A 27,390-nucleotide genomic window follows, 5' to 3' on the forward strand; every position below is an offset into this window, starting at 1 on the left:
GAGCACTGCTGGGTGTGGTCCAGCCCTTCCAGAAAAACTCATAAACATCTAAGGAGTTTCTGCTTTGATATAGAGTTACATTGAGTCACAGTACCTCTAGAACCTTAAAGCCTTGTCCTAGGACCTGCGCAAATACCAAGATTGCTTGCTACAGTGGCCTTATTTTCTCATCCACAACTGAGAGGAAAGATTCCTGACACCACACACACACACACACACACACACACACACACACACACACACACACACACAAAGAGTTACATTGAGTTACAAATCATTTTTATAATTCACCTCTTCACATTTGAATACCTCTTTACATTTGAGCTTTCCGTCTTTCTGATTCAAACATAGTCATTAAGATCGCATAGCAAAGCTTGTATGAGCAAAAATTGGTCAAAAATTTTTTACACAAATTCTTCATTAAAGTTATAGAATCTGGCTTTTGACCACCTTTAATGGGGATGAATTCTGTGTTCATTTGACCAGAAACGCCGAAATTCCACAAGGCTAGATGGGAAACTTCTGCATTGATCTGCATTGGTTCTCTTGAAGCCCCAAGGCCCTGTATGAAGACTGGTGGGCTGGATATATTGCTCAGTATTCTAAGCTTTTACTTAGCATAGAGGAAATCTGGGCTTTATCTCTAATACCACATGGTGTCTTAAGCAGAAATGATTCCTGAGCATGGAAACAGGAGTAGTCTTTGAGGGGTACGTACCCTTCCCACCATACTAAGGAGTAGGCAGTGAAAAGATGATGAAGGATTCAAGAGAGAGAGGGCTTAGGCAAGTCTAGCCTTCTTGCCACCCTGTTGATCATCAAATGATCTAGGAAAATGTCTTAGACCCTGTTGTACAGATCAACTCCAAGGTTAGTATCATCAAAGGATGCCAGGCAACACCAAGTGGCATCAAAGAATCATGAGCCCAGTTCAAATTCCTGGTTCCAAAATTCTAAGTGTGAATTAAATGGTTGCTGTTCTGAATAGCTATATTGGAGTTAATTTATCACATTGCAAAAAATAACCAGAATAAGGGACAACACCCAGATCTTTAAACTTAAAAGCTGGTTTTCTTTTTATCATGATATCTTCAAGTTGCTTAAATCTTGAGAATCAGCAAGACATGTACTAAATACTTATGAAATCAATGAATAAATGCCACAAAAATTATAAACATAGAAGTATTTGAGGGTTCAAGTAAGGTACCCCATTCATCCAGTTGAAGAATTATATAAAAAATGTTTCCTAGTGAATGTCATATTTCTGTTGGACTTTAACAGAAAGGTGACTTTCTTGGATTATCATTCTATTCCTCCCTAAAATAATGAAAACTCAGTGCTTTATAATCTAATAACTAAAACATAATTATGGTTTATTTCTTCCTTTGTTTTTCTATGCATTGTCAGTACAATGATAAAATTGACAATTCTAGTAAGCAAGCAAACCCAAATCATAAAATTACATTAACTAGATATTAAAGTTCTATTAAAAATTTGAACTACATTTATCCCAATTTTTTTCTATATGACTAGACCCCTATATAAGTACGTGAGGCCACTCAATGTACTGTTCTACAATTGTCTTGTTACCATTTAGCAATTGAACACCAAAAACTATCTCTTTAGATTCATTTATGTAGATACTCATAAAAACATAATGGTCAGAGAAATAGAATAGCAGGAAGGGCATTTGCCTTTCATGCTAACCCAGGTTCAATCACTGGTGCCATATGGTCTCTTAAGCCCACTAGGAATAATCCCTGAGCACAGAGTCAGAAATAATACCTGAGCACTGCTGAGTGAGACCCAAAAAACAAAAACAAAAGCACATAAGACTGCAACGTTAGGCTTAGATCCTAACTTGTCTAATCATTTCCATAGTTGAAGAATGCTTTGTCTGGTTTGATTATATAGTTCTACCAATGTTGCCTTATCAGCAGGACATGGAGGGGGTTTGAATAGATCCAGACAAAGACATTCTTGGTGACAACAAAGGAGAAAAGTTCAATCTGGGTTTAAGAAAAGCTAATGTCCATGTTTGTTTGGAGCACAGATCCTGAGTAGAAAAAACAGTGACAGGGAAAGAGATTAGAAAACACTCCACAGAGATCCAACACACTGACAAGTCAACAAAGGCTTGGAACAATAGCAAAGCCAGAACTCGAGAAAATCCTTTTATGAGACTATAGAAGGGGATGACCCAATCTACTGGGGAAGATGACTATTTCTAGGAACAGTTACCATTTAGGAAGACCTCCCATGTGCTTTTTTTGGGGGGAGGGGTCTCAGCCGGTGGCACTCAGGGGTTACTCCTGGCTCTGCACTCAAAAATCGCTCCTGGCAGGCTTGTAGGACGAAATGGGATGCCAGGGATCAAACCTGGGTCTATCCCGGGTCAGTCACATGCAAGGCAAATGAACTACCACTGTGCTATCACTCCAGCCCCCGTGTATATTTTTGTGTTTTACTGGTCATTTTAAAACTGCACTGCAGGGGCCAGAGAGATAGCATGGAGGTAAGATGTTTGCCTTTCATGCAGAAGGACGGTGGTTCGAATCCCGGCATCCCATATGGTCCCCTGTGCCTGCCAGGGGCGATTTCTGAGCATAGAGCCAGGAGTAACCCCTGAGCGCTACTAGGTGTGACCACCCCCACCCCCGCCAAAAAAAAAAACCCTGCATTACAAAGCTCAGAGCTGTTAAATATCTCAGCCAAAACGACACATACAGAGAGAACAGAGAATAGTATACCAGAGAACAGTATCAGGATTATTTGAACCATCTGGAAAAATGTTTCTTCTTTTATTGATTGGTTTATTTGTATTTCATTATCATTTAGGTAGCATGGCTACAAGAGTACTAATGTCTATGACTTTGATATACAAAGTTACTGCAATTCACCACCACCAAAGTGACTGAGATCTTTCACCACTGTCTATATGCCACCTATAGTCTTCCTCATCATTTGTCCTTAGCCCCTACTTATAACTTCCACCCCACACTTGATGATCTAAATTTTGTACTCCAAAGCCAAGGGTTTGTCATCATTTGATACTGTGTACTCCCTTGTTTTGTCCTTCTATATAGTACAGATGAGTGAGACCATTCAGTATTTGTCTGGATGTTGTTCTGCTTGCTGTGTTACCCTCTTGTTATATCCCTGTGGCAGCAAATTGCAAGATCTCACCTTTGCTTACAACTGCAATAGTTTTCCATTGATATTGATTACATCCTCCTATTTTAACTTCACTGGACAAATAGGAGCAATGATAAAAAAAAATAACTGTGCAACTTACAACAAGTTGTAATATAAAGCTATTGTCATTAAGCTTTTCCCTCATCTTGCATTAAATCTCTCCAGCACACACAACAGCCACTACAATACAAAGAATTCAGCCCTTTGGATGTCTATGAGTCTGGAAGGACAAGAGTAAATCATTAACCTCACATTGTTCCAGACTATTTCCACTGAGTAAGTTGTTTCTATTTTTCTTGTGAGTGTTTCTAAGTCACTATAGATCTGATTTAAAAAAAATTGATAAGGGGATGGAGAGATAGCACAGCGGAAGGGTGTTTGCCTTGCATGTGGCTGACCTGGGAGGGACCTGGTTCAATTGTTGACATCCCATATGGTCCCCCAGCTGCCAGGGGCAATTTCTGAGTGCAGAGCCAGAGTAACCCTGAGCGTCACTCGGTGTGACCCAAAAACCAATAAATAAATAAATAAATAAAGTTTAAAAAATAAAAATAAAAAATTGATGATAGTTGAGTTTCAGTCATACAAAGTTCTAATAGCCATCCCTTCAGATAGGTGGGTTCTGACCGGGTATATGTACCAGGCCCATCACTGAGACAGAAGCAGGCTAATATTTTCAAAATACATGCCTTTAAATAGTATGTGCATGAAAATTAGTTTTAAAGCAAACAGGAAACTGATGGACTCTTGTAGGTGCCTTGAAAAAAAGAGACTTGAAACAAACAAGGAAATTTTTTCACTATGCATGTCTCTCTTTTCTATCTCTTATTTGCTAGTCTAAAGACGCCTCCACTTTAGCTATAACTGGTTTCTTTACATCTTCTTAAATCTGAATTCAGTGGCCACATGCCATAAAAACATGGAAACTAGCTTTTAGGAAAATATCAGCTTCCCTAGGACCTTGTTTTTTTTACATTTCATACAAACTTCTGGAATTTGTTCCCTGATTTATCACCACTATTCTTCTACTTCTCCTTTTATAGGCTCAAGTGTATCATTCCCAGGAAAACTCTTTTACAAACCACTCACATCCTATCATGTCTCTTAATAAGCCATAACAGACAGTGTCATGAAAAAGTTCGTGTTCTTTTCTTTTTTTTTTTTTTTTTTTTGGTTTTTGGTTTTTGGTTTTTGGGTCACACCCGGCAGCACTCCAGGCTCTATGCTCAGAAATCCCCCCTGGCAGGCACGGGGCATCATATGGGATACCGGGATTCGAACCACTGTCCTTCTGCATGGAAGGCAAATGCCTTATATCCATGCTATCTTGCTGGCCACCCGTGTTCTTTTCTAATTCATCTTTCAATCATCTGTATCCCCCATAATGATGAGAATCTAGATAGTGTGTCTGGTACCTACTAGTCACAGAAAAAATAAGTCTGTTTAATAAACTATCTGCATCCTGATCCTTGCTAATACTAACTAGCTAGGTGACTTTGGGGAAAATGCTCCCCCTATACATTTCTTCATAACTAAAAAAACTACTTCAAGCCACATCATTATGGAGCAATAGGGGTAAGATTTACCCTCTCACCTTTAACAAGCAAAACACCCAGAAAAAATCCCTGGGTGTGTGTGAGAAAATGACTGTGAGGATCTAAAAGTGTATGTCCATCCAACAGTCTTTATTGTGAGACCCCAATGTCCAAGGGGATGAAATTAGAAGGCAGAATCCTAGTGAACTAGATCAAAAACCTTGTAAAAGAGACTTTTTATTACCCTGTCCACTGTAGGAGGACATATCAAACTATGAGCAAAGAAGAGGGTGCTCACCCAAACCATACTAGCACCTAGTCTCCCTCTAGCCTCCCAACTAATGTAAGGACTACATTAGTTTATTTTTCAGTCATGCTATTGTCATGGTAATGGCTGTTAAATGGATAGAGACAAGAGTCTTAATTATACTATTTTTTAAACTTGATTAATTGATTGGTTTGGGGGCCACACCCAGCAGTGCTCAGGGGTTACTTCGCCCCTGGCAGGCTGGGACCACATGGGATGCTGGGAATCAAACCAGGTCAGCCACATGCAAGACAAACGCCTTACCACTGTGCTATCTCTTTGGCCCCAACAGTCTTAACTATACTATTTGACATCAGACAGTTAAGGGTCCTGAGAGATGGATGGAGAGCAAACAAGATGGCCTTGAAAGAGGTCATATACTTCAGTGCAGGAAGTAAAAATAGGTAGGATCCAGGGAATGCCCAAAGATTAGATAGTGTTATAAGCTGGGGGAGACCAAGGCAACCAGAGTTATCAGGAGAAAAGAGAGACCTTCACAAAAATATATACCTAGACAGGAAGTCTCCTTGAGCATTTACCATCATGGGAAAGAAGGAACTACCTAGACTGAAGAAAGAATCATCAGAGGTGATAGGGAGCCACATTTCTTTCCACCAGTCACACTGGAAAATCTGATCCTGTCCAGGATAGAGTCCTCATGTTGACTGCCCATAATGGAAAATGATTAGCCCGAGACAGAGTGCTGCTCCAGAACCACTTAACAAAACCTAATAGAAAGAACTAGACTAAGTGGCTTTTAAAGTCCTGTCCAAGCGTACATTCTCCAGCTTTAAACAGAATGAAAAAGAAACATTCGTTTGCAGCACAAACATTTCTAGGCACTTGCCCACTGCTGCCAGGCTCTGTGCTCAAAGGTTGGCTGTGCCAAATGCTGGAGAGGTAGAAAGAGTACGTGGCCCATTCTGTACACAGAAAGTTTGGCTAAGTCCCCAGCATTTCCATACGCATCAATGCCTTCCTGACCTAGAGAAACACTGCAAGATAGGACCACCTCACAGTAACAGAAGCTCTGTTTTAGAAGTAGGAAAACAGAGTCCAAAAAAAAAAAAAAGGCAAAAGAACTGACAGACAGTGGTCAAGTAGGCCTGGAATCCAAAAGTCCAGACATTCCACCAGTTCTTTAGACCATCCAGATTTCTAGGATCTGCCCTGAGAAGAATGCCGGCTAGAACAAGTTCAGCATCCTGGGGCCTTTCTTGATATTCACTGTAATCTAGAAAGGCACCCCAATAGTCTTGATTATTAATAATACAATCAGCACCAGCATCGTTATTACTGTTATTCTTGGACATCGTAGAATTATGAACATCCTCAGAAATAGCAAGACACATGTTAGCCAGCTGTTTCTCATTATGCCCTCCCTGGGTACATGATATGCCTTTCATGTGCTTAAAATCATAAATAATTTTTAAAGTATGTTCCTCTTATTTTTTATTCCAGGGCTCAAATATGGTTCTCATAAAAGCTCGCTTTGGCCTCATTGTCACAGTCTAAGAAGGTTACTAAGATTCCTTCTTTTCTTACTTCTTTTCCTTCCCCCTTGTCTCGCTTCGCCTCACCCCTCCAGAGGGGCCCCGACAGTGTGGTCTTCGGAGTTGATGTGTTTCCTTCCTGCGCTGGAACATTGTTCCTTTCAAGGATGCAAGGAATGCTATCATGGACAAATAAACATAACTGACACAATTTTATAGATAAAGAAACCAAGTCACAAATTGCTTTACTAATTTAATGCTCAAAGTCCCACAAACAGGGGTGTTCATATGACCCCGAAGATCAAGATAAGATGTGTCAATGTGAGAACTAGACAGTAGAATTTTGATTATCCATAAGCTGCTCATCTGCAATAACCTTGAGAAGGTGTCTCCTGACCACAATCCAAAGATAGAGCCCAGATGGTGTAGACATAGAGAATCCAGCTGAAGCATGCATCTGTTTACATAGCCAAATACCCAGCCATGAAATTCAAATGATCCGCCATTCTCTTCCTTTGTGTGCTCCTCTGTTCCAACTCCAGTCTCAGAATAATGCAATGAGGGCATCTCTATCATCTGGAGAGGCCTGACATTCATCCTCATGCCCCTCACCTTCAATTTCCAAGTACTTAGACATGCTGAGAAGTCAACAGCATAGAACGTGGCACCTCAACTTGGTTGTAGCACAAGGATGAAAGCTTCTGGAATAAAGAAGTGATGAAGCATGACAGAGAAGCGAAAGATGCAGAGGAATTCCTTCCCAATAGTCTCATCTCCATTGGCATCTGACAAAGAGGTTTACTAAGAAGCCATGCATTCACACACACACACACACACACACACACACACACACACACACACACACACACACTGGATCTACTTCACACTACTACATAGCCCTGTGATATAAAGTAACTGTTGAGTCTTTTTCCCAGCGAAATGCAAGGAAACTTCCAATGAGCCCAGTAAAAGAACAGGAAGAAGCTGGAAGCTGACCCACCTTTTCATTTCTACAACTCTGGATGTGAACCTTGCCCCATCTTCTCCTGACTGGCTCTGTGTGGGTGGTTTGGTTTGTGTTTTTGTTTTATTAATTTTATCATTAGTAAGTTTGCTACTTATGCTTGAATGAATGTCTGCTGAATTGGAAGATGTGGGATCAAATCCCAATTAATTACATGACTGATAGGGTACATACCAGTCATGCCTCCACAGCAGCCTCAGCCTCCTCAACCTGGTGAGTCTCTTGCCTCTTCTCAATTCCTTGCATAAATAAATTTATTGGGGAAACTTTGGGGCCATAAAATATTCCATTCTCTGGACTGATAAGTTCCCCACCCCGTCCTCAGGTCTCAACTCAAATGACCTCTACCCTTCTGTTATGTCACACTCTAGCTCCATCTTTTGGTTATATGGTTCTCTACTCTACCCCACTCATTTCCTTCTCAAAGTTCCTCCTACTCATAATCAGTGAACAAACATCTACTCTTCGATTCATTAATAAAGACTTATTTTAGTCACTACTCTCTACCCCAGCTTAACTGTAGTTGCAACTGCATATGGAATCACATAGCTAAGTGGGGCGGTGTGTGATTTTTCTAATTTTTTTCTAAGTACATTTCTTTTGGATTCAATCCCCAGCACCCCATGTGGTCCCCTAAGTACTGTCAGGAGTGATCTTTGAAAGTAGAGCCAGGAGAAAACCCTGAGCACTATCAGTTATGCCCACCCCACAAAAAAAAACAACTCATGAAATCTTTATTATTCATTATCAATTGATTAGTATACCTATTTTAATAGACTCAAGTAGCAGAAAAATTTCTCAGGCAGAAAGGGATCACAAGTGGGAAATGTTTAAGAAGCCCTGATTTAAACCAGGTGCTGTTCTAGATGCTGCTTGAGCAGACTCACAAATTCTCTGGCTCGGGAGCTACCAGTCTATTGGAGGCATAAGCAGTAAGCAAAGACTCACAAGCTGAGTTAGCATCAGGTCATGTTAGAAAGAAAGAACAAGGGATAGGGGTGGAAAGTGGCTGGAGATTCTACATAGCTAATAATTGGGGGAGGGGGGGGGAAGTTGTGCCTCTCTGGGAAGTGACTTCTTCCTGTGTCTGGAGAACATCTCTAGCAGAGAGACAGGCTTGCCAAAGTGGACTGGGTGGGGAGCATGCTTGGTATTTTGCAGGAACACTAAGGAGAACTGTGTGTCTAAAATAGAGCGGACAAGATGAAAGATATTGGAGGTAGTGAATGCATTGCTCATTGAAAAGCTTAACCTAGATATTGCCCTCTCTGGCCCCCCTGACAAATAACCCTTTAATGCCCATAGTAGGAACCATGAGTCACTCTCAGGTTCTCTCCCAAAGTACAGACAGAGTGAATGATCCCACTCTACCTTTATCCTCTTTTCCTATTCTTGGTGCCTCTTGTTATGTAAAATCACTAAGAACCATCATAATCAAACACCAGGGCTGGGGGCTCCAGATGACTTATTTACAATGATTATTAAATTATGTGTACACTATCTCTGCACTAATTGAGTTCAACCTCTGGTGAGTCTAACAACCAGCTTGGTGTTTAGACAAAATTCCAAAAATTATCTGAGAAACTTTATGAAAGTAGCATTTCCCTGTCCCTTGTTCTTATGACAGTTCTACTCATTAGCCAAAATGCCGAAAGCTGACTTCCCCCTGCCTGTTTCTATGCCCTTTCTGCTATCCCCTACCAGCAGAACACAATCAGGCAGGCTGCCCCTCCCATGTCTCCTATTGGGAGAGTTACCACATGTCCCAGAGACTGAGGACAATCGATTGGCTGCTATTATCCTGGCATGGCTATCAATAGTGTTTATACTCTTAAAATCATCCATTCTTCATGATTCACTGCCCACTGCTGTCAGACCCTTCATCACTGGATCTGATTGTCCAAGAGCCAGGCACAATCTAGCACGACTGACCCCATGTCAGACAAACATGACTTGAAATCTTTCTAAATGAAAACAACCACTGCTATTTCAATTCTTCTTCATTGCGAATCTAAAATCAAGGCAGCCATTTTGAATTCCATTGCTTTTTGCATTCCACTGAATTCTTCTCATTGCTTAAAGACTTTCCTATCTTCTGATTTACTGTTTTGGGGCACTCACTAGGACTCATCTGCTAACAGAGCCGTACTCAGCCTGCCAGGCCTGTGGTCTTTGAGACTCATATGCATGTCAAGATTATGACCCCATGTCATCTCAGGTTCCTCACTCAAACCACAACACTTAGGGAGCACCAGCTTTTGTTCCCTCTGATTTTCAAAGATGAGAGGCACTAAGAGAAGCAAGAAAAGAACACAAAGTCAAAGAATTCTGCACTCTTTCCAGTCTATTTAACTAGCAATCAAAGAGCCTGCACCAAAAATCCCATGAAGATATCAAATATAAACCCTACCCGCTCCATTGTGGCACGATTGAAAACAAATGTGGTGGAACAAGCAGTAATGACGAGGGGAAAGGCCTTAGCTCCAGCCCACCCTCTGGATTTAGCAACCGTTCTGGTTCATTTAACAATTATCAATGACAATAATCGAAAGAGTCTGTACTGAAAGGCAGATTGAAGGCTTTTCATGATCTCCCCGTGATCTCCCCATGATCAAGGAACTACAAGGTCTCCATCCTTACTGAAGCTCATGGGCCTCTAGATTTTGCTTTTTGTTACTTGGGAAAGATTCCCAGCACCAATAAAATAACTCTTACAAGTTATTAAATCAGCATCTGAAAGAGAAAAGAGATAGTCAATGTGAGAAGGAAAGAGAGGGTGACTTGTTTTTCTGGTTTTCATGTGGACTGGTTATAGCAGTGAAGTAAAGCCCCAACAATTATGCTGAGGGTTCCTGCCAAAAACCTTGGGTTAGGGAGTAGAGATTTTCAATATCACTTGGTTAATCAATTTTGTGTTTATTTGTTGAACATCTAGTGCTTATGTGTACTTCAGTAGTTTTCATGAAAATTCTAAGAAACATATAATAGAGTTCATGCTATTTGGGGGGTATGGTACATCTGGAGATATGAAAAGAAGCTGTCCTATTCAATTAAAGAAAAAACTAACCGGTATTGTGAAATAGAGAAAGAGAGCAGAGGTTAAGAGAAAAGGAAATCAGTTGTCTTCATACAATTGACCCCAGTTTGATCCGAGGCATTATTTGTGGTCTCCTGAGCACCACCAGAAATGATACCTGAAGCAAAGACCCAAGAGAAGCCTGGAGAACTGCCAAGTATGTCCTATTTCTCCTTCCAAGAAAGGAAAGAAAGAAAGAAAGAAAGAAAGAAGAAAGAAAGAAAAGAAAGAAAGAAAGAAAGAAAGAAAGAAGAAAGAAAGAAAGAAAGAAAGAAAGAAAGAAAGAAAGAAAGAAAGAAAGAAAGAAAGAAAGAAAGAAAGAAAGAAAGAAAGAAAGAAAGAAAGAAAGAAAGAAAGAAAGAAAGAAAGAAAGAAAGAAAGAAAGAAAGAAAGAAAGAAAGAAAGAAAGAAAGAAAGAAAGAAAGAAAGAAAGAAAGAAAGAAAGAAAGAAAGAAAAGAAAAGAAAAAGAAATCTAACAGGTATCTTAAAATTCTGAAAGTTAATTCAGAGTCTGGAAAAGCTGAGATCTGCGATCAGTTCCAGAGGAAAGAATAAAATAGGATCTGTGAGAATAATAAGAGCTGGGCTGAGACACAAATTGATTTTTTTTCCCATTGGTTTATTTAGAGGAGGAAGATACTGTTCTAGGGACAGAGGTAAACAGCTCCTAGGAAAGAGAGTAAAGTACTGGCCTTTGGACAAGAGTCTAATCAGAGAGCTCAGTGTAGGCTCCAAAGAGTCAGGCGTTCTGTGTGTGCAAAGGAGCTTGACATAATCTTGGCCTGCTACCAGACTCAGAGATGAAGGCAGTCCCAGAAGAGAACCAGGCCACCATAGGATAAGCATACTACCTAGCTCAAAAATACAGCTTGAAGGTTAGAGAAAGTACAAGGGTTAAGAACCTTCCCTTGTATGTGCCCAATCCCAGTTTAATCCCTGACACCACAAGGGCCCCTAAAAATCACCAAGTATAGCCCCTGGAGGCTCCCAGAACATTCTGAAATAATCCTTGATACAACAAGGTCCATTTAGCACCACATACTTGGGCTCTTGCATTGAATCATAGATCCAATTGGCAGAGAATTGCCTAGAGGGTCCTAAGCATTGCTTAGGAGACCCAAAAGATAATAATGATGATGATAATAATAACAAAATGCCAAAACAAAAATAGAAAAAGCTTGATCCAGGTATATGGCTCAAAGACATGCATGTGTCTGACATGTGTGAGATTCAAAGTTTGAACCCCAGCGCCATTGGCCCATTGGCCTGCAGCAGCACCAGGCCTGAATAATAAACCAACTGTCATGCCCACAACACCAAGCCAAGCAGAAATGGTGTCACCTCTAAGGTCCCATCCCCAGTGCTCTGGATATGGCCCCTATTTTACTTTTTTTTTTTTTTTTCTTTTTTTGGTTTTTGGGCTACACCTGGCGTTGCTCAGGGGTTACTCCTGGCTGTCTGCTCAGAAATAGCTCCTGGCAAGCACGGGGGACCATATGGGACATCGGGTTTCGAACCAACCACCTTAGATCCTGGATTGGCTGCTTGCAAGGCAAACGCCACTGAGCTATCTCTCCGGGCCCAATATGGCCCCTATTTTAAAACCAAAATAATAAAGTAACCAAAAGAGGTGACAGATATGGAACATTTTTACTTGTGGGGTATTTGAATATACTCAGAGTATAAATAACCCAAAGGGAGTTATCTGCCTTAAGATTCCTCCATAATATCACTAGTAAAGGTGAAAATAAATAAATTCACAAATTGGCATGTAACTTATATATGAATCACAATGTCTGAAAGCAAAACAAGTGTTTATAATTCATCCTCCTGGTTTTATACAAAAGGATCTCATCCAGGAATGTTTGATACCTCACTGAGGTGGTTCATGACTGTAACAAAGGAAAAATTTAACTGTGTTTCCTCTTCTGGTCCAGGAGGACAATCTACTATGATATTTCTCGGAGAGTGTCTTGTAGAAAAAAACTTGGTTTACCCTAGATGAGCTAGCTAGATGTTTGGCAGGAAAAGTATTGAATAAATGAAACAATTGTCTTTTCTGCACTGCTTCCTAGAACTTCTTGTTGATAATATTTTAATATAAATCTTTAAGCACCATGATTACAAGCATGTTTCCTAGAACTTTTAATGGGTCAGATAAGTTGTTCAATTAGTGTTTTCAGAGTTTATTTTATTAAAGTTGTTCCCCCAACTTTGAAAATTAAAGAATAGGGGTTGGAGAGGTAGCACAGCGGTAGGGCGTTTGCCTTGCAAGCAGCCAAGCCAGGACCACACCTGGCTCGAATCCCGGCATCCCATATGGTCCCCCGTACCTGCCAGGAGTGATTTCTGAGCACAGAGCCAGGAGTAACCCCTGAGCACAACTGGGTATGACCCAAAAACCAATAAAATAAAATAAAATAAAATAAAATAAAATAAAATAAAATAAAATAAAGAATAATACTCTAAACTATATACTGAGGAATGCTGTCAGAGATCAGGACGAGTGATGGATTCCTCAGGAAAGGAGTGAGGAAGGAACAGGTTTGGAATTGAATAGAAATGGTTCAAGATCTGGAAAGTAGTCAAAAGGTTCGAGCCTATACTTTGCATGCAGAAGATGTAGGTTTGATCCTAGATACTGTATGATCCCCTGGCAACCTTGTACAACTGTCTGTATGTGGCCTAAAAAAATTCAGCAGAAACAAAACAATGAGTTCAAATCCTGGATCAGTCATTTTTTACTTTAAATAGCTCATAATGTCTCTAAGCCTCTGTTTTTCATCCCAAAAACTGGCCTAAAGCTAGTAGTTACATCACATTGTTGAGAGGATTTTTTTAATACTGCAGTTAAGATTCTTATCAAAGAGTAGAGCATTCAAGAAGCATTAGCCACTTTTTTGATCAACTGAATGATATATTTATGAACTTTTACCAAGAATTACAAGTTTTATTCTTTTTTGCTTTTCATTTGGGGGGCATGTGTATTTTTGCCAAAGACATCACTCAGGTCTCCTGCATGCAAATCATGCCCTTTACTACTGAACCCCATCTCCAGCCCACTTTTTGTCAGTTTATTTATTTTTAAAGTATTTTGTTTTGATTAGCATCATAGTGAGTGGTTTCATTAAACTTTCTCCTCAAAGTCAACTGTAAAAGTTATTAAATGTGAATAGATATTATTTTTATTGCTATTGTGGTTAAGTTTCAAACATGACTGCAATGTTTGAATTTATGTTCTTGACGTACACTTGCCAGCACCTAATACTTTCCACCAATATCGTCGTGTTATTTCTAGTCCACCTCTTCAATGTCCCCAGCCACAAGTTTTAAAACATGCTCAGATGGGCCATAAATGTGGCTCAATGATAGAGCACTTACATTGCATGTGTGAGACCGTGAATTTGATTCTAGGTACAAAAAAAAAAAAAAGCCAAAATTCTGACTAAAGCCAAACCTAACCAAGACATATCCTTTTAGCTGATCAAACCAACAGCTGTCTTTAGAAATAATAGTCAAAGTGGGGAAATTTCTGTTGAGAAAGCAGCTCTTGTTGGCACTGAGCTTCCAGCATCTTCTTCCCTGGAAGAAGGGGCCACCACATGCTGAGGTGGCTCCTCCCAAGAATGGAATGTGAACTAGAAACATGCCACATCTTTCTGTGAACAAAGATGATTTGGACCAACATTTCTCAACCAAGGGCCATACCCCGTAGGGTATTCCAAAAGGTCTACAGATGGAAATCACATAAATGAAGGGGTGAGGGTGTGCACAGCATGAAACCAGCATTCTCAGTTGGAAAAAAGATTGAGAAACATTGCTCTAAACCAAGTTTCTCAAATTGTGCAGTCACCCAATATGAATGTGGGGACCATGAAAAATTTGTCAACAGCAGAGTTTCTGACCACACAACAGCCAAAAATTAATTCCAAAATCAAACACATAATAAATCTGAGACATTGCTGGCAGTGCTCACCCATCTTAAATGAATTCTAAATTGGGATGATGTGAAGCATCATTGGGATATGATGAATTTTCAGCATTAACAGCTATAAAAATCAAAACCAATCAACTCTGAAAATTGCTGAAGATGCTTTCTGTCCTTGAGTATCAAAAACTCAGCCCATATTTTATTCTTAATGTGAAAATAAACAAGTACAGTCATCAAATTAGCATATAAAGTAGTTGTTGTCTCTAATAAATCTAAAATTGGGGCCATAGAGATAGTACAGCAAGTAGGGAGTTTACCTGTATTTCAATCTAGCCCAGTTCAATCCTAGCACTACATAAGGTCTCACTAGCACCTGAGTGCAGAGCCAGGAGTAAGTAAGCCCTGTGCAACACCAAAGACAGAAAATACGAGCAAATAAATGTTAAAATTATATATATAATGCCAAAGAATTGCTTTAAAATAAATTTCTTGTGGGAGCAGAGAGATAGCATGGAGGTAAGGCATTTGTCTTTAATGTAGAAGGATGGTAGTTCGAATCCTGGCATCCCATAGGTCCTCTAAGCCTGCCCAGGAGTAACCCTGAGTGCAGCCGGGTGTGACCCCCCCAAAATAAATAAAATAAAATAAATTTCTTGGGGTTGGGGCAATAGCTCAACAGGTTGAGCACATGCACTGCAAGTGGCAAGCCTGACTTCTATTCCTAGCAGCTACATGATCCCCTTAGTACTGCCTGGAGTGATCCCCAAGCACAGTGCTAGAAGTAATCTCTGACACTGCCAGGCACTGTCCCCCAAATCCTATCTAAATAAACAGATAATTATTTTCATAAATGTTTCATTTGTGTGCCTATTTCATATACTTATATAGCTAAGTAGCGTAAAAATTTCTTGTACAAAAAGAAGTTATAACCAGGAAAACTTTAAGAATTTCTACCTTAGATAACTCTAAAGCCCATGTTAAGGAGTAAACAAGGCTATTTGAAGTCTCAGAAAACACAGTATATGTTCTTGGGAGAGGCCAGAATTTGAATAGCTTCTTGTTGCTTTCTGCCCAGAATTAGAGTATATTTGTTTCCTGAGACTTCTATAGCAAAGTTTCACAAATAAAGTAGCTGGAAATAACAGAAATCAATTATCTCACAATGGTGAAAGTCAGGTGTCCGAGATGAAGGTATCAGAAGTCTGATCTTGTTTCCGACTATCTCTGGTGAACCCACATTCCTTTCCTTGGGTTCTTGTCTTGTCCCCTCTAGTCTCCATCTTCATTTACACATAGTCTCTTCCTTATGTGACTCCTATCTCTGTCTTTCTCTGACCTGTCAGGTGACTTAAATCTGCCAATCTGGCCAAGCTCATGAACCCAGTATCATGACAAGGGCATCTGTCACTAGATTTAACAAGCCCTAAATCTAGGATGAGCTCATCTTCAGATACTTAACAAATTCTACACATTCTCTCTTCCCACAATCATGAATTGTAGGTTGAGCCTTGGGTCATATGCTTCACAACGCCACTGTTCAATTCAATACACTACAAAGAGAATTATGCATCTTCAAATATAAGTTTACAGGAGTTCACCTACATGTCAACATGATCATGCCACAGGATATACAGATATTGCATCATACATTATTCTGGCTGCATTTGTGGAGTGCCTTTGAATTAAATGAGTATTTGAATGGGTAGAGTGAGGAAAAGAGATTGGGATATACATCATCAAATCAGTTTAAAGTGTTTACAAAACAAAGTGACTGAGTAAGATGCCTGCCTGGCCAGTAGTGCTGGAACAAGGTCATTTCCTGCATTTGGATTCACACTAAAACACTGGCTCTTCTGAGGTCTCTTCCTGCCATCCCTGGGACTAAACCTACAACATGACTTCCCCTGGATCTCCAGCATGTCAGCTGCAGATCCTGGGACTTGTCAGCCTCCACACCATTTGAATTCATGCCTTATAATACATATGCACACATGTGCATTCACATACTTACACATACTTTTCTGTATCCCTGGAAAATTCTAAATAATTCATGCCTTGAAACTAGATGATGGAGAAGCACAGGGACTGGGGCACAGACCCACAAGAGCCCTGAATGCTGGATAGACGCCATGAGCCAGAGGGAGAGTTTTGTGGAAAATTCTTTGATATCGATGGTTACAAAATCCATCTCTACAAACACAGGACTAGGTGCCTGAGAACAATTTCTCATCATTTATAGAATGTGATAGAGATAATCGTTTCCTCCTAATGAATCATCCTGGCTAAGTTGCAAGTTTCTTTGCTTTTTACCTACTCTTGATAGTTCAACATAGAGGCAATGACAGACTTTTTTACACTTACCAGAAGATCTGATACCTTTGGGGAATAGAGGGTTGGCTCAAGCAGTTCAAGGAACTCGAAGGCCATTTCCAGTGATAGTCTAGCAGCAGAGACCCAAGTTTTAAGTGATCAGCTAAGGATAAAATGCTGTTCTGGCACAGCCAATGCAGGGAACTGAAAGCCACACTCAGTGGTGCTCAGTGGACACCAATTTGGACTTAGTAGTGGTTGGTGGACCATATAATACGAGGAATAAAACTCAGGACCTCACACATATTAAACATAGTCTCCAGTCCTTGAGCTATCTTTCCAGTTCCTTGCCATAAAATTCTATATGATTTTTTTGTGTGTTTTCAGTTAGTGAAATAAGGTAAACTATTATTCAATAGTTATAATTTAGTAGCTAAAATATTATAAAGCATAAAATCTATGGAGGAATTAATGGTATTTTTGTTTGCTTACAAGTGGAAGCATCTAAATTTCTGAAATTCTCTCCCTCTAGCCCCGAATTTTACTTCTTTTCTAAACTTTATCTTTGAATAAAATTAACTCATCTGAAATTTAACTTATACTACTTGAAAATATAACCCCAGGGACTATAATTAAACAGTAAATTCTCATTTTTTTTTCAGAATATACTTAAGATAAATATATAAAGAATATTCTTGAACCTTCTACTATAAGTTCAACACTAAAATCATCTCTTTTTTGTATTTCTCATGTCCTTTCTATAAAAATTTAGCTTTTTTAAAAAAATTATTCAAACCCCATGGTTACAAGGTTGTTTGTAATACAGGGTTTTTTTTTAATCCACAGATAAAGTTGTTCATGATTGAATTACAGTCATACAATGTACAACAACCTTCACCAGTAGACAACAATTAAGCTTTAACACTAGGAAGACTTTTGCTCCCCCTGCTGAAACAGATGTTCATTTCTAAAGTATTCATTTATAGAATATGCACTTTTTCACAATCCTTTATGCTTTTGCTACCAGAAGCTCAGAACAAATCCGTCTCATCTGCATTAATTGCCCTTATTTTTTATTCTTCCGATTTCTACCATTTCCTTGTACTTCCTAATGTACCACCGATTTACATAACCTTTTGCCCTTCTTAAAAAATAACGCTGCATTTTTATTTATGCTTTTAGTTGTAATCCATCTCCAGTCCTGTTTAGGAAATAGGTTAAGACATGAATCCAATAACTCAGGTTCACAGGGGTAGAAGCAGTAATAGAACTTATCACACTTGCCATCCATCCCTCAAAACTGGCGCCTTGTACCTTCCCTCCCACACCAATCAGCCTTCCTGTGGCCTCTCCTGGCGAGTGCAGCACAGGCCTATGGAGCCATTATGTTTATGGATGCCCCAAGGAACCATGCAGTCGGAAACAGAATTCCCTCAACGCATAGTCCAAAGGCCATCTGTTTCCATCTCTCCACCAGTTCCATGTCTGGGCTTCTTAACAGATGTAAAGGACTGGCCCACCCTTCGGTCCCCTCCCCTAAAACACTACAGATGTTGACTGTGAAGGGAAATAGCCGGAAGGAGCAGCCCAACCTGGTGCCAATTCTGCAGCAGTGAGGGGAGCAGAAATGTGCTTCGTGCACCTCCACTCTAACTATCCTACATGCATGGCTACTTCCCTTAGCTTTCCACGGTATTCATTATTCTGAGCCTTCTTTCCTAAAATGGGACAACTTGCTATAAGTTAGCCACCTCCACTTGCCTGCGAGAGACTCATACTTGAAGTGCTCTGCCAGAAAGAACAAAGGGCATCCACTAGATTGATTGGATAGCAGACAGAACGCTCATTCCAAATTGAATGGCTTAACCTGATTTCATGAACTCTGTTATCTTCCTCACTTCCTCCCTAATTTGGTCTCTATTGGAGGAAGTGCTTGGAGAACAAAGAAATGTCAGAAGCAAGAAAAAGTGACTGATTGGCCAGAACGATAGCAACACAGGGGTTAAGGCACATTCCTTGCAGTGGTCCACTACCCAGGTTTGAGCTCTGACTCCACATAGGATCCTCCAAATCCAAACTAGGAGTCATCCCTAAGCATAGAGCTAGAAACAAAGCCTGAATGAACACTGCTGGGTATGGGGGGTGGGGAGAAGAAAGAAGGAAAAAATAACACAGCAAAAGAGTAAATGAGTAGATCGGGAAGATGTGGTACATATAGGGGGTAGGCATTTGCCTTGCATGCAGCTGACCTGGGTTCAATAGCTGGCATCCCAAATGGTTCCCTGAGCCTGCTAGGAGTGGCTCCTGAGAGCAGAGTCAGGAGTAAACCCTATGTGCTGCCAGGAGTAACCCAAAAGTTAAAAAAAAATAAACTTATAAAAAAAAAAACTATAGGAAGGTTTGTATCTGGAGATGGAACCATTAAAGGATGTCTTGGAGGAATCCTGACTGTTAGGGAAGGGTTTGCAGGAAAGAAAGTGCAGAAAGGGGTTCTCTACCCATGAGGCTTTAGGCAGGTTCAGATTGTCTTTTGTTTTATATATGCAGTTTAGCTAACATGACAGTATTTTACAGAGTAATTTCTACATACCATATATTTTAAGAAGTAATATTAGTAAACTTTATTCCTATATAATTCCTTTTAGCTTTTAGGAAGGACTGTCTTCTGGGAGAGTCTGTTAATCCACCTCTTGGAACAAGATACAGTCCTGTACTTGGTCACTGAAACAGTAGAGGAAGAGGAAGGGTGAGGGAGAAGCTGTGCTCATAGTTCAGCTAGGAGGCAGATCTAAATTTTATTCGTAGGTCTACATGTGTGCTTTTATATAAGAACGGTGTTTATTTTAGACAGGTTCATTGATTACTTTGCAACATCTAAACTTTTAAATGTCCTGAGGTGACAATCTATGATACAAAGCAGAACTAGTGAATTGAACCAACTTGTATTTATCTCTGTTATAACTGATAGAAAGGGAGCGTCTTTCTCATAAACTTGTTAAACCATCTCTGAATGACAAAATATCAGGTCTTGTTCCTGCATTTGGCAGCAGAGAGGTAGAAGGAGCTGTTTCTGATGGCATTTGAAGTTGCCCATTGGTGTGTGTGTGTGCGTGTGTGTGTGTGTGTGTGTGTGTGTGTGTGTGTGTGTGTTGGGGCAGTGTCCAGCTGCATGCAGAACTATGATGTTGGTACTTTGGTTAGCACTTGGCTTCCTTGCTAACATTTTACTAGATTGCCTGAATAATGAATTCTCTTAACTTATACTTTACTCGATTGATTTGCTCATTTTTCTTGAACATTAAGGGAATGCAGTATTTCAATTATAACTATGCCAATATCTAACCAGAAGCCTTGTTACTGTTCCTGTGTTTTAAGAAATTTTCATTACCAAGAAAAGCTGGATCATATTTTTTAATTCCAAACTGAGTTGGTGTTGTGGATTCTTGTTTACCAAATACTCATATGGCTTTAGGACTTTAAAATTGTCAATATTCAAGGTGTATAAGGAAGCATGATGCATAGCTTATGATTTTAATAACACAATGAATATTTAGTAGTGTACGTAAACAGGACCTAAAAGGAAATGTCAGATATAACATTGTGATTGTGACATGTTTTTTTCTTCTTGTTATGCTCCATTTTCTATTATGAATATGTTAGGCTAGAATACTGCATAGCTATAAGGAATGATACAATCATGCAATTTGCTGCAACATGGATAAAGTGGGATGATAATCACGTTAAATAAAATAAGCCAGAAGAAGGGTAAATACAGTATGATATCACTTATATGTGGTGTTTACAATAAATGTATGAGAGAAAGCAATATGTGGGTTGCCTATTTGCAGGTTGCCTATATATGGGTTGCCTAGAACACACTTGGCCCAAGTGTATACTAAGAAGAAGGAACAAAAGAGTAGAAGGGAAGAAAGACAAATGTGAAATAATGAAGAACAGTGGCCAAGTGTATTTAGGTACAATGAAAGTGTTAAGGAAGGACAGAACAAAATATTCAAGCCAGAGTCCACAACACTAAAATCAGGAGACCCAAACTTTAACAACCAAACTTAAAAAAGTACTGTTAAGAGGGGAGGTATGGGATGGATTTTGGGAGCATTGATCAAGGGAGATTAACAGTTCCTTGGTGGTTGGATTGGTGCTAAAACACTTTATGTCAACTATGAATAACAATAAATCATGGTGCTATCAAGTTAAAAAATATATGTGTGTAATAAAAAAATTTTCTAGTTTTTGGACTGATGTCACTGGGGCTTTTTGAAGTAGTGTGGCACCCTTCCCCCATATCTTCCTTCTTCAGGGAAGTCTGGTAGCATAACCATCCCTACAAATACAATCACCATGTTCGAACCAGGCCAGCTCCATAGACTCACTCTTTTTTCAAACAAGATATAAACCAAGCCATGAAAGATTATGGTTACCCTGGCCCATGCCCCTAAAAGTCATAGTATCAATAATACTTGGACTTTCTGAACAACTTCATTTGTTTGATGCTGTCATCCCTAAAGGATCAGCCCAATTAAACAAAATGGACAGCTACCAACAAGAGCTTACTAAACCTTCTGCCATTGTATTAACGACTTCATTGAAGATACAATAATTTTCACAATTGTGCTTGCTACTGTACATTTTCTTTTTTGCTTGCTTTTCTTCTTCTATTCCATTTTTTCTTCTTTTTTTTAAATAACTTTTTTTCACTTATTGGAAACAACTATATTATAATCAACTATGTCAACCAAGTGGTGCATTTTCTTTAAATATTTTTTAATTTTAATCTTTTCTAAAAAATGAATGAGAAATAAGCAGAGATGTTGGCCACCTTGAAAGTGACCGGAAGGAAGGATCCACCCACAGCAAACTTCCCCCTAAAAAGTTCTCAAGACCCAAGTGCAGCCCTTCCAGCCACCTTCTTGTGCAGGAATGTAGAGTATCCCACTTCTGTTGTTGTTTTTGGAAAATAACTGCTTTCTTCCAAGATTCTCTTTCCCAGTTAATATCTGTGTTCAGAACGCTGAGTCCCTTGACACAAGGCTGTGGCTTTGTCCAGACCTAGGATCTCAATTTCCCAATTTCCTCCCCATTTCCCTCTCCTTTCTGGGTCCTGCTGAGTTGTAAGAAAAACATCTTTGGGTGTGGAGGAATCAGAGCTGATTCAACAGCCAGCATCAGTGATTCCCCTCTGCCACCATGAAGTGGTCCCTACCATGTAGTCTCCCATTTTCAAGGGAGCCACTTCCCAAACCCATTCAAAGGCATAGAACATAGCCCCATCCATTATCTACACACTGTTCTACTCTGTCCTCCATCTCAAAGCTCTTTTCTTACACCAGATCCTGAGTGTAACCCTCATGTCCACCCCAAAATTAGGTTCATAGGTTAATTTTTACTCAGGTTCATCATAACACACATTTTAAATGATAATCCCTCTTGCCAGGTTATGACATCCCTAATATGGGCCACTATAATATACTACATTCATGTAATCTAAGTGAATCTAGAGAAGGATAACAGAGAAGTGTACCAATATAGTGACCAGGGCTCAGAAACATAGAGAATTTCTTCCTGCTCTATCTGAAGCTGTATAGTAGCAACCCCTGATCTTGTTCTCTTGAGACTCTCTGGCTGCCATATTTATGCATAGCTTCCAGGTTGTGCTGGCAAGCTTCTATTTGAGACCGGATTTAGTGCTTTGAGGTATGGGTGTATGTGTGTTCTTCCTGCTGTTTCCTCACACTGGAAATTATCCAAGGCCATGGATCATTCCTGCAGCCTTCATAGCCCTTCCACAGACTTAGAGTGAGAACTCATCATAGTGGACTGCCTATCAGGCCAGGAGTAAAAGGACACAGGCACTAGGAATTGAGCATAGACATAAGACTTTAAGAAACTCAAACATGATCACAATCTCCTATAATTCCATGACCATAATCTCCTATATTTTCATTGTATTAGGGAAAATTAGATTCTTCCACTTACCTTTTAAGGAGTTAGGGTAAATGTCATTAGAATAACATCAATGGGGATGTGATAGTTCCCAATGATGAAACTACAACCCAAAATCCTGAAGTAAATGCAGATAGAGCAAGATCAGATGTCCAATCTTTCTAAGACTTATCTAGTAATGCCCTTCTAGTCACCTAGACTAGAAAGAGAATTTTCAGTGGTGCCACTGAAATGGAAAGGAAAGATCTTCATGCTTTTATCCTAATCATCTCATCTATGAATTCAAGAGAATTTGCTACCTACACGACACAAGTAAATTCCAGGTGAGTTACCTGTTCAATGGGAGATTCTGTCATTTAAGGAGAACAAGGCTCTCAAAGAGGTTATTAGAGAATAGGTTTGAGGGTCAGAGAGAAAAACAGGTTATAAGGCACTTGTCTTGAAAGTGACAAACTCTAGTTCCATCCCAATTATTACATATAGTAGTCCAAGCACTACCAAGAGTGATCATTGAGCACAGACCTAGGAGGAAGTCCTGAGCACCACCAGCTATAATGGGATGCAAAAAAATTCCACAAAAATGTAAAAATAAAATAATAATTTTTAATTACATAGAAGAGACCAGAGAGACAGGGGAAGGCCTTTTTAGGAGAATAGTCTAGGGATGAGAAGAATGAGCTAGAGAAAGAAAGATGGTAGTATATTTCAAGAACAGAGTGGGAGACTAAGAGATGGTAGTAAAAGCATATAAGGGATATATAAGATTCTTGAGTCTTGCTCACTTTTTTCCCAAGGATCAGTTATCAAGTAATAAGATATCAATAGAATGAGATTAAGAGGGTATTCGATATTATGATCACATAAACAAAAAAGAAGACACTCTATATATAGATATCCTGAAGTTAAGAAGATCAAAGAAAATGAAATAAAAAGATTAACCAGGTTAAGGCACCAATGAAGTGAAGTAGAAGATTCTGTCCAAAGTTAAGACGTGTCATATATTCAGACCATGGGGAGAACTTCAGAGAAGGAGGAATAGCACAAAGATTAGTGAGCACAGCAGGCATGGGCAGGAGAGGTGTCTCACATGAAGATTCAAAGAACACAGTAGAGTAGTTGAAGATCATCAAGCGTTCCTTGTGAAGCCAGGATACTCAAAATATGGCCCCAAAACATGGGCCTTTGGCTGAAATTATTTGTTAAGGGTTTTGTTTGCTTGGAAGGCCACATCCAGCCATGCTCAGAACTTACTCCTGGTTCGGTGATCAAGTATCACTACTAGTGATGCTAAGGGAACCATATAAGAATAAGATACAAGTATCTTAACCCCTGAACTATATCTCTGATCCTGGTGGGATAAGTGTTTAGGGAAACTATTCATGTCCAAATTTATTCATTTTATAACAGACACTTGTGTATTTTCCAGGAATGTCTTATCAATCTTATTAAGTCTTTGGAACAGATACCAGAAACTTGATCCTTCACAAGGGGATGGTTTTTGGGGATGATATTTCACATGATGATATTTGATGAGCGGTTCTGGCTGGAGCAGCAGGTGTTAGGGTAGAGATGGGGTTAGTGTCAGAAATACCATCAACTAGGGCTGGAGTGATAGCACAGTGTAGGGCATTTTCCTTGCACATGGACAACCCAGGATGGAACCTAAGCAGCCTATATGGTCCCCAGAACCTTCCAGAGCAAGAGCCAGGAGTAACCCCTGAGTATTGCCAGTGTGACGAAAGGGAAGGAAGGAAGGAAGGAAGGAAGGAAGGAAGGAAGGAAGGAAGGAAGGAAGGAAGGAAGGAAGGAAGGAAGGAAGGAAGGAAGGAAGGATGAAGAGAAGGGAGGGAGGGAAGGGAGGAAGGAGAGGAAGGAAGGGAGGGAGGGAGGAAGAGAGGGAGAGAGGGAGGGAGGGAGGGAGGGGACGGAGGGAGGGAGGGAGGGAGGGACGGAGGGAGGGAGGGGAGGGAGGAAGAAATATAAACCAACATGGTATTTTTAACTCTATTGATGCCATAGGCAGTGGAGACGGTGTCACTAAAGTTAATGATACTAGCAACAGTCCAGAAGGCAGCACATATGATATCCATTGCAAAGCTAGGCTACTATATGTAAACTGACACTATTGCAAATCAGACAGTCAGACAAAGAAAGGCAGGTATTGGGGCCAGAGCAATAGCACAGCGTAGGGCTTTTTGCCTTGCACGTGGCCAATCTAGGATGGACCTTGGTTTGATCCCCCAGCGTCCCATATGATCCCCTGAGCCAGGAGCAATTTCTGAGCGCATAGCCAGGAGTACCCCTGATCATAACAGGGTGTGGCTCAAAAAGAAGAAGCAGGTATCTCTCCTAGTTAAACTAGAGTGACATTTGCCCTAGAGCTTATCCTAGAGATGCCTCAAATGGTTACAAACAGAACTTCTGTCCCCTAAAATACATGCTTTTGTCTATTCATTTACTTAGGTTTGGGGGCTTCACCTGGCTATGCTCAGGACTACTTCTAGCAGTATAGAGACCACATGTGGTGCTGGAGATCAAATCCAATTCATCCATTTGCGAGACAAGCACTCTACTATCTTTCTGGTCCTTGAAATACTTGAATTTTAAAAACTAGAACAACTTTGTGTTCATTTCTTTTTGTAAGTCTTTGCTGGGTCCCACCCACCCTTGTTCCCAAATTCTTTGATCCCATTCACCCTGGGAGAGCCAAGAAGGCCAGGAGATACATGTCCTTACTTTCTTGGTGGGGACTTTGATCTTCAAGAATTCAGCCTCTCTGGCCAGCACCTGCCATGGGGCATGAATCCGGACAAAGATGGCTCCATGGCTTTTACTCTGTAAGAAAGGTACAAAAAAGAAAGAAAAGGAAATATTAGGATGAAGCAGAAATGCCTGGCCTCCAAATCGCCCTAACCTTACTCTCTAAAGCCCAGACCTGTGTTTTCTTCACCTTCTGATTCTGCTCTTGAAGCTTTACTGAGGCCAGATCCCTCATATATATCCCCTATTTACTCATTTATTCTTGACCAGAAATGGTCTCAAAATGCTGAAGTTTACCACAAAAAGTGGTGAGTGCAGTTAGAGAAATATATATACTAACAACTATCAGGACAATAGTAGTGAGTGAAAGAAGTAGAATGCCTGTCTTGAATACAGGCAAGAGGTGGAGGAGGAGACAGATGGTGATCATTGATCCTGGGAAGGTTGCCCTGTGAAAGAGGAATGTTCTGTCCTATAACTAAAACCCAACTACAAACATGTTTGAAATCATGGTGCTTAAATGAAGGTATTATTTTTTAAAAAAAAATGCTAACGGTGAGGATTTCCTTTGATGGTTCCTGGAGGTTTGAAGGTGTCAGAGGAAAAGTTTAAACAATTGTGTTGAAGATTTGAAATGTAGGCAGTGAGTGAGTCTCACAGAAATCCCAGGCCACACTCATTAATAGTCTGTTTATCTCCACTCACCTCCAGCCAACAGCCTGAAACTGTCTCCCTTCACACCATTTCATTATGAAGTTGGCATCTCTGTCCTAGTGTTTGGTTGTGTTATTCCCAATTATAATCTGACATAAAGAATAATATACTTCAAATGACATTATCCATATATATACTATTAAAGCATTATCTCTTTACAAGTTGATTGGTAGCCTGGATGGGAAATCCCAAAACAAGTGAATTTATTTCACCCAAAAATGAAAAGGAACGCAATACTATCAAGGAATATATGCAAGTCAGATCTTAATGCTTCAGCAATCCATTAAAAACTAGTTTATCTGTCTTACATAAAACATGGTCTGATTTTTTTTAAAGCATAGAGCCATTAATTTCTCTTCTTCAAATAAAACCTATTTTTTTTCAGAACAGAAAAAAATACTTTTTGATGTTAATTTCATCACTAAAGAGTGAAAGACCAAATAAAGTGAAAACCCTTTTGTGAATTTTCTAAAACTACCTGCAAAGATGATCAAAAACACATGCTCACAGAGATAACAACAGACTGACAGTAAATGTCTTTATCAAGTGCCTGGTGAGAATCACTTAAAAGTCTACTGTGAATTATTCCAGAATGCTGGCCCACAAGGCATTTACCTCTGAGCAAAGCCACTGAGGGTCAGAGTAGGAAATGGGTCCAATTAGATCAGACCCATTTGTTTCAGAAAGCCAGAATAATGGATATTCAAATTGAATGACTGAGTGTATAGGTTTCTCTAGATATCTGAAAGTAAAGCATTCCCACAAAAACATTTATGAGCTGACATGATGTAAAACAAAGAAGCAATTGCCATGCTCTTATATGGAAAAATAATTTTTAGCATTCCCAGACCCAAAAATCACCTACCCAAATAACACATAAAGCTTAAGATAACATTAACACGTGGCCCAATCACAAATTGGGCTTTTTTCCTTAAGTCATAAAAAATAAAAAAATAAAAACTTTCAAACGTCTTCCTGTTGGCAAAAACATTTCTGAATTAACTCCTTCACAATACATGCAGTGTGAGGGTACCATGAATTTTCCTGAAGTAGGGAACTCCTATGTCATGAAAGAGGATGAAG

The 27,390-nt window shown here is 39.8% G+C and overlaps 1 protein-coding gene across 1 annotated transcript in view; it reads right to left on the reverse strand.

Annotated features, from left to right (window-relative positions):
* ANO2 (anoctamin 2) overlaps positions 1-27,390 on the reverse strand; it is a 350,630-nt gene that overhangs the window by 250,104 nt on the left and 73,136 nt on the right. Inside the window, 1 exon segment of the mRNA XM_049771984.1 lies at positions 25,570-25,668. Within this exon segment, the coding sequence (XP_049627941.1) occupies positions 25,570-25,668 (99 nt within the window).

The sequence above is a fragment of the Suncus etruscus genome, chromosome 4, assembly GCF_024139225.1.
Source record: "Suncus etruscus isolate mSunEtr1 chromosome 4, mSunEtr1.pri.cur, whole genome shotgun sequence".
Classification (NCBI taxonomy): Eukaryota; Metazoa; Chordata; class Mammalia; order Eulipotyphla; family Soricidae; genus Suncus; species Suncus etruscus.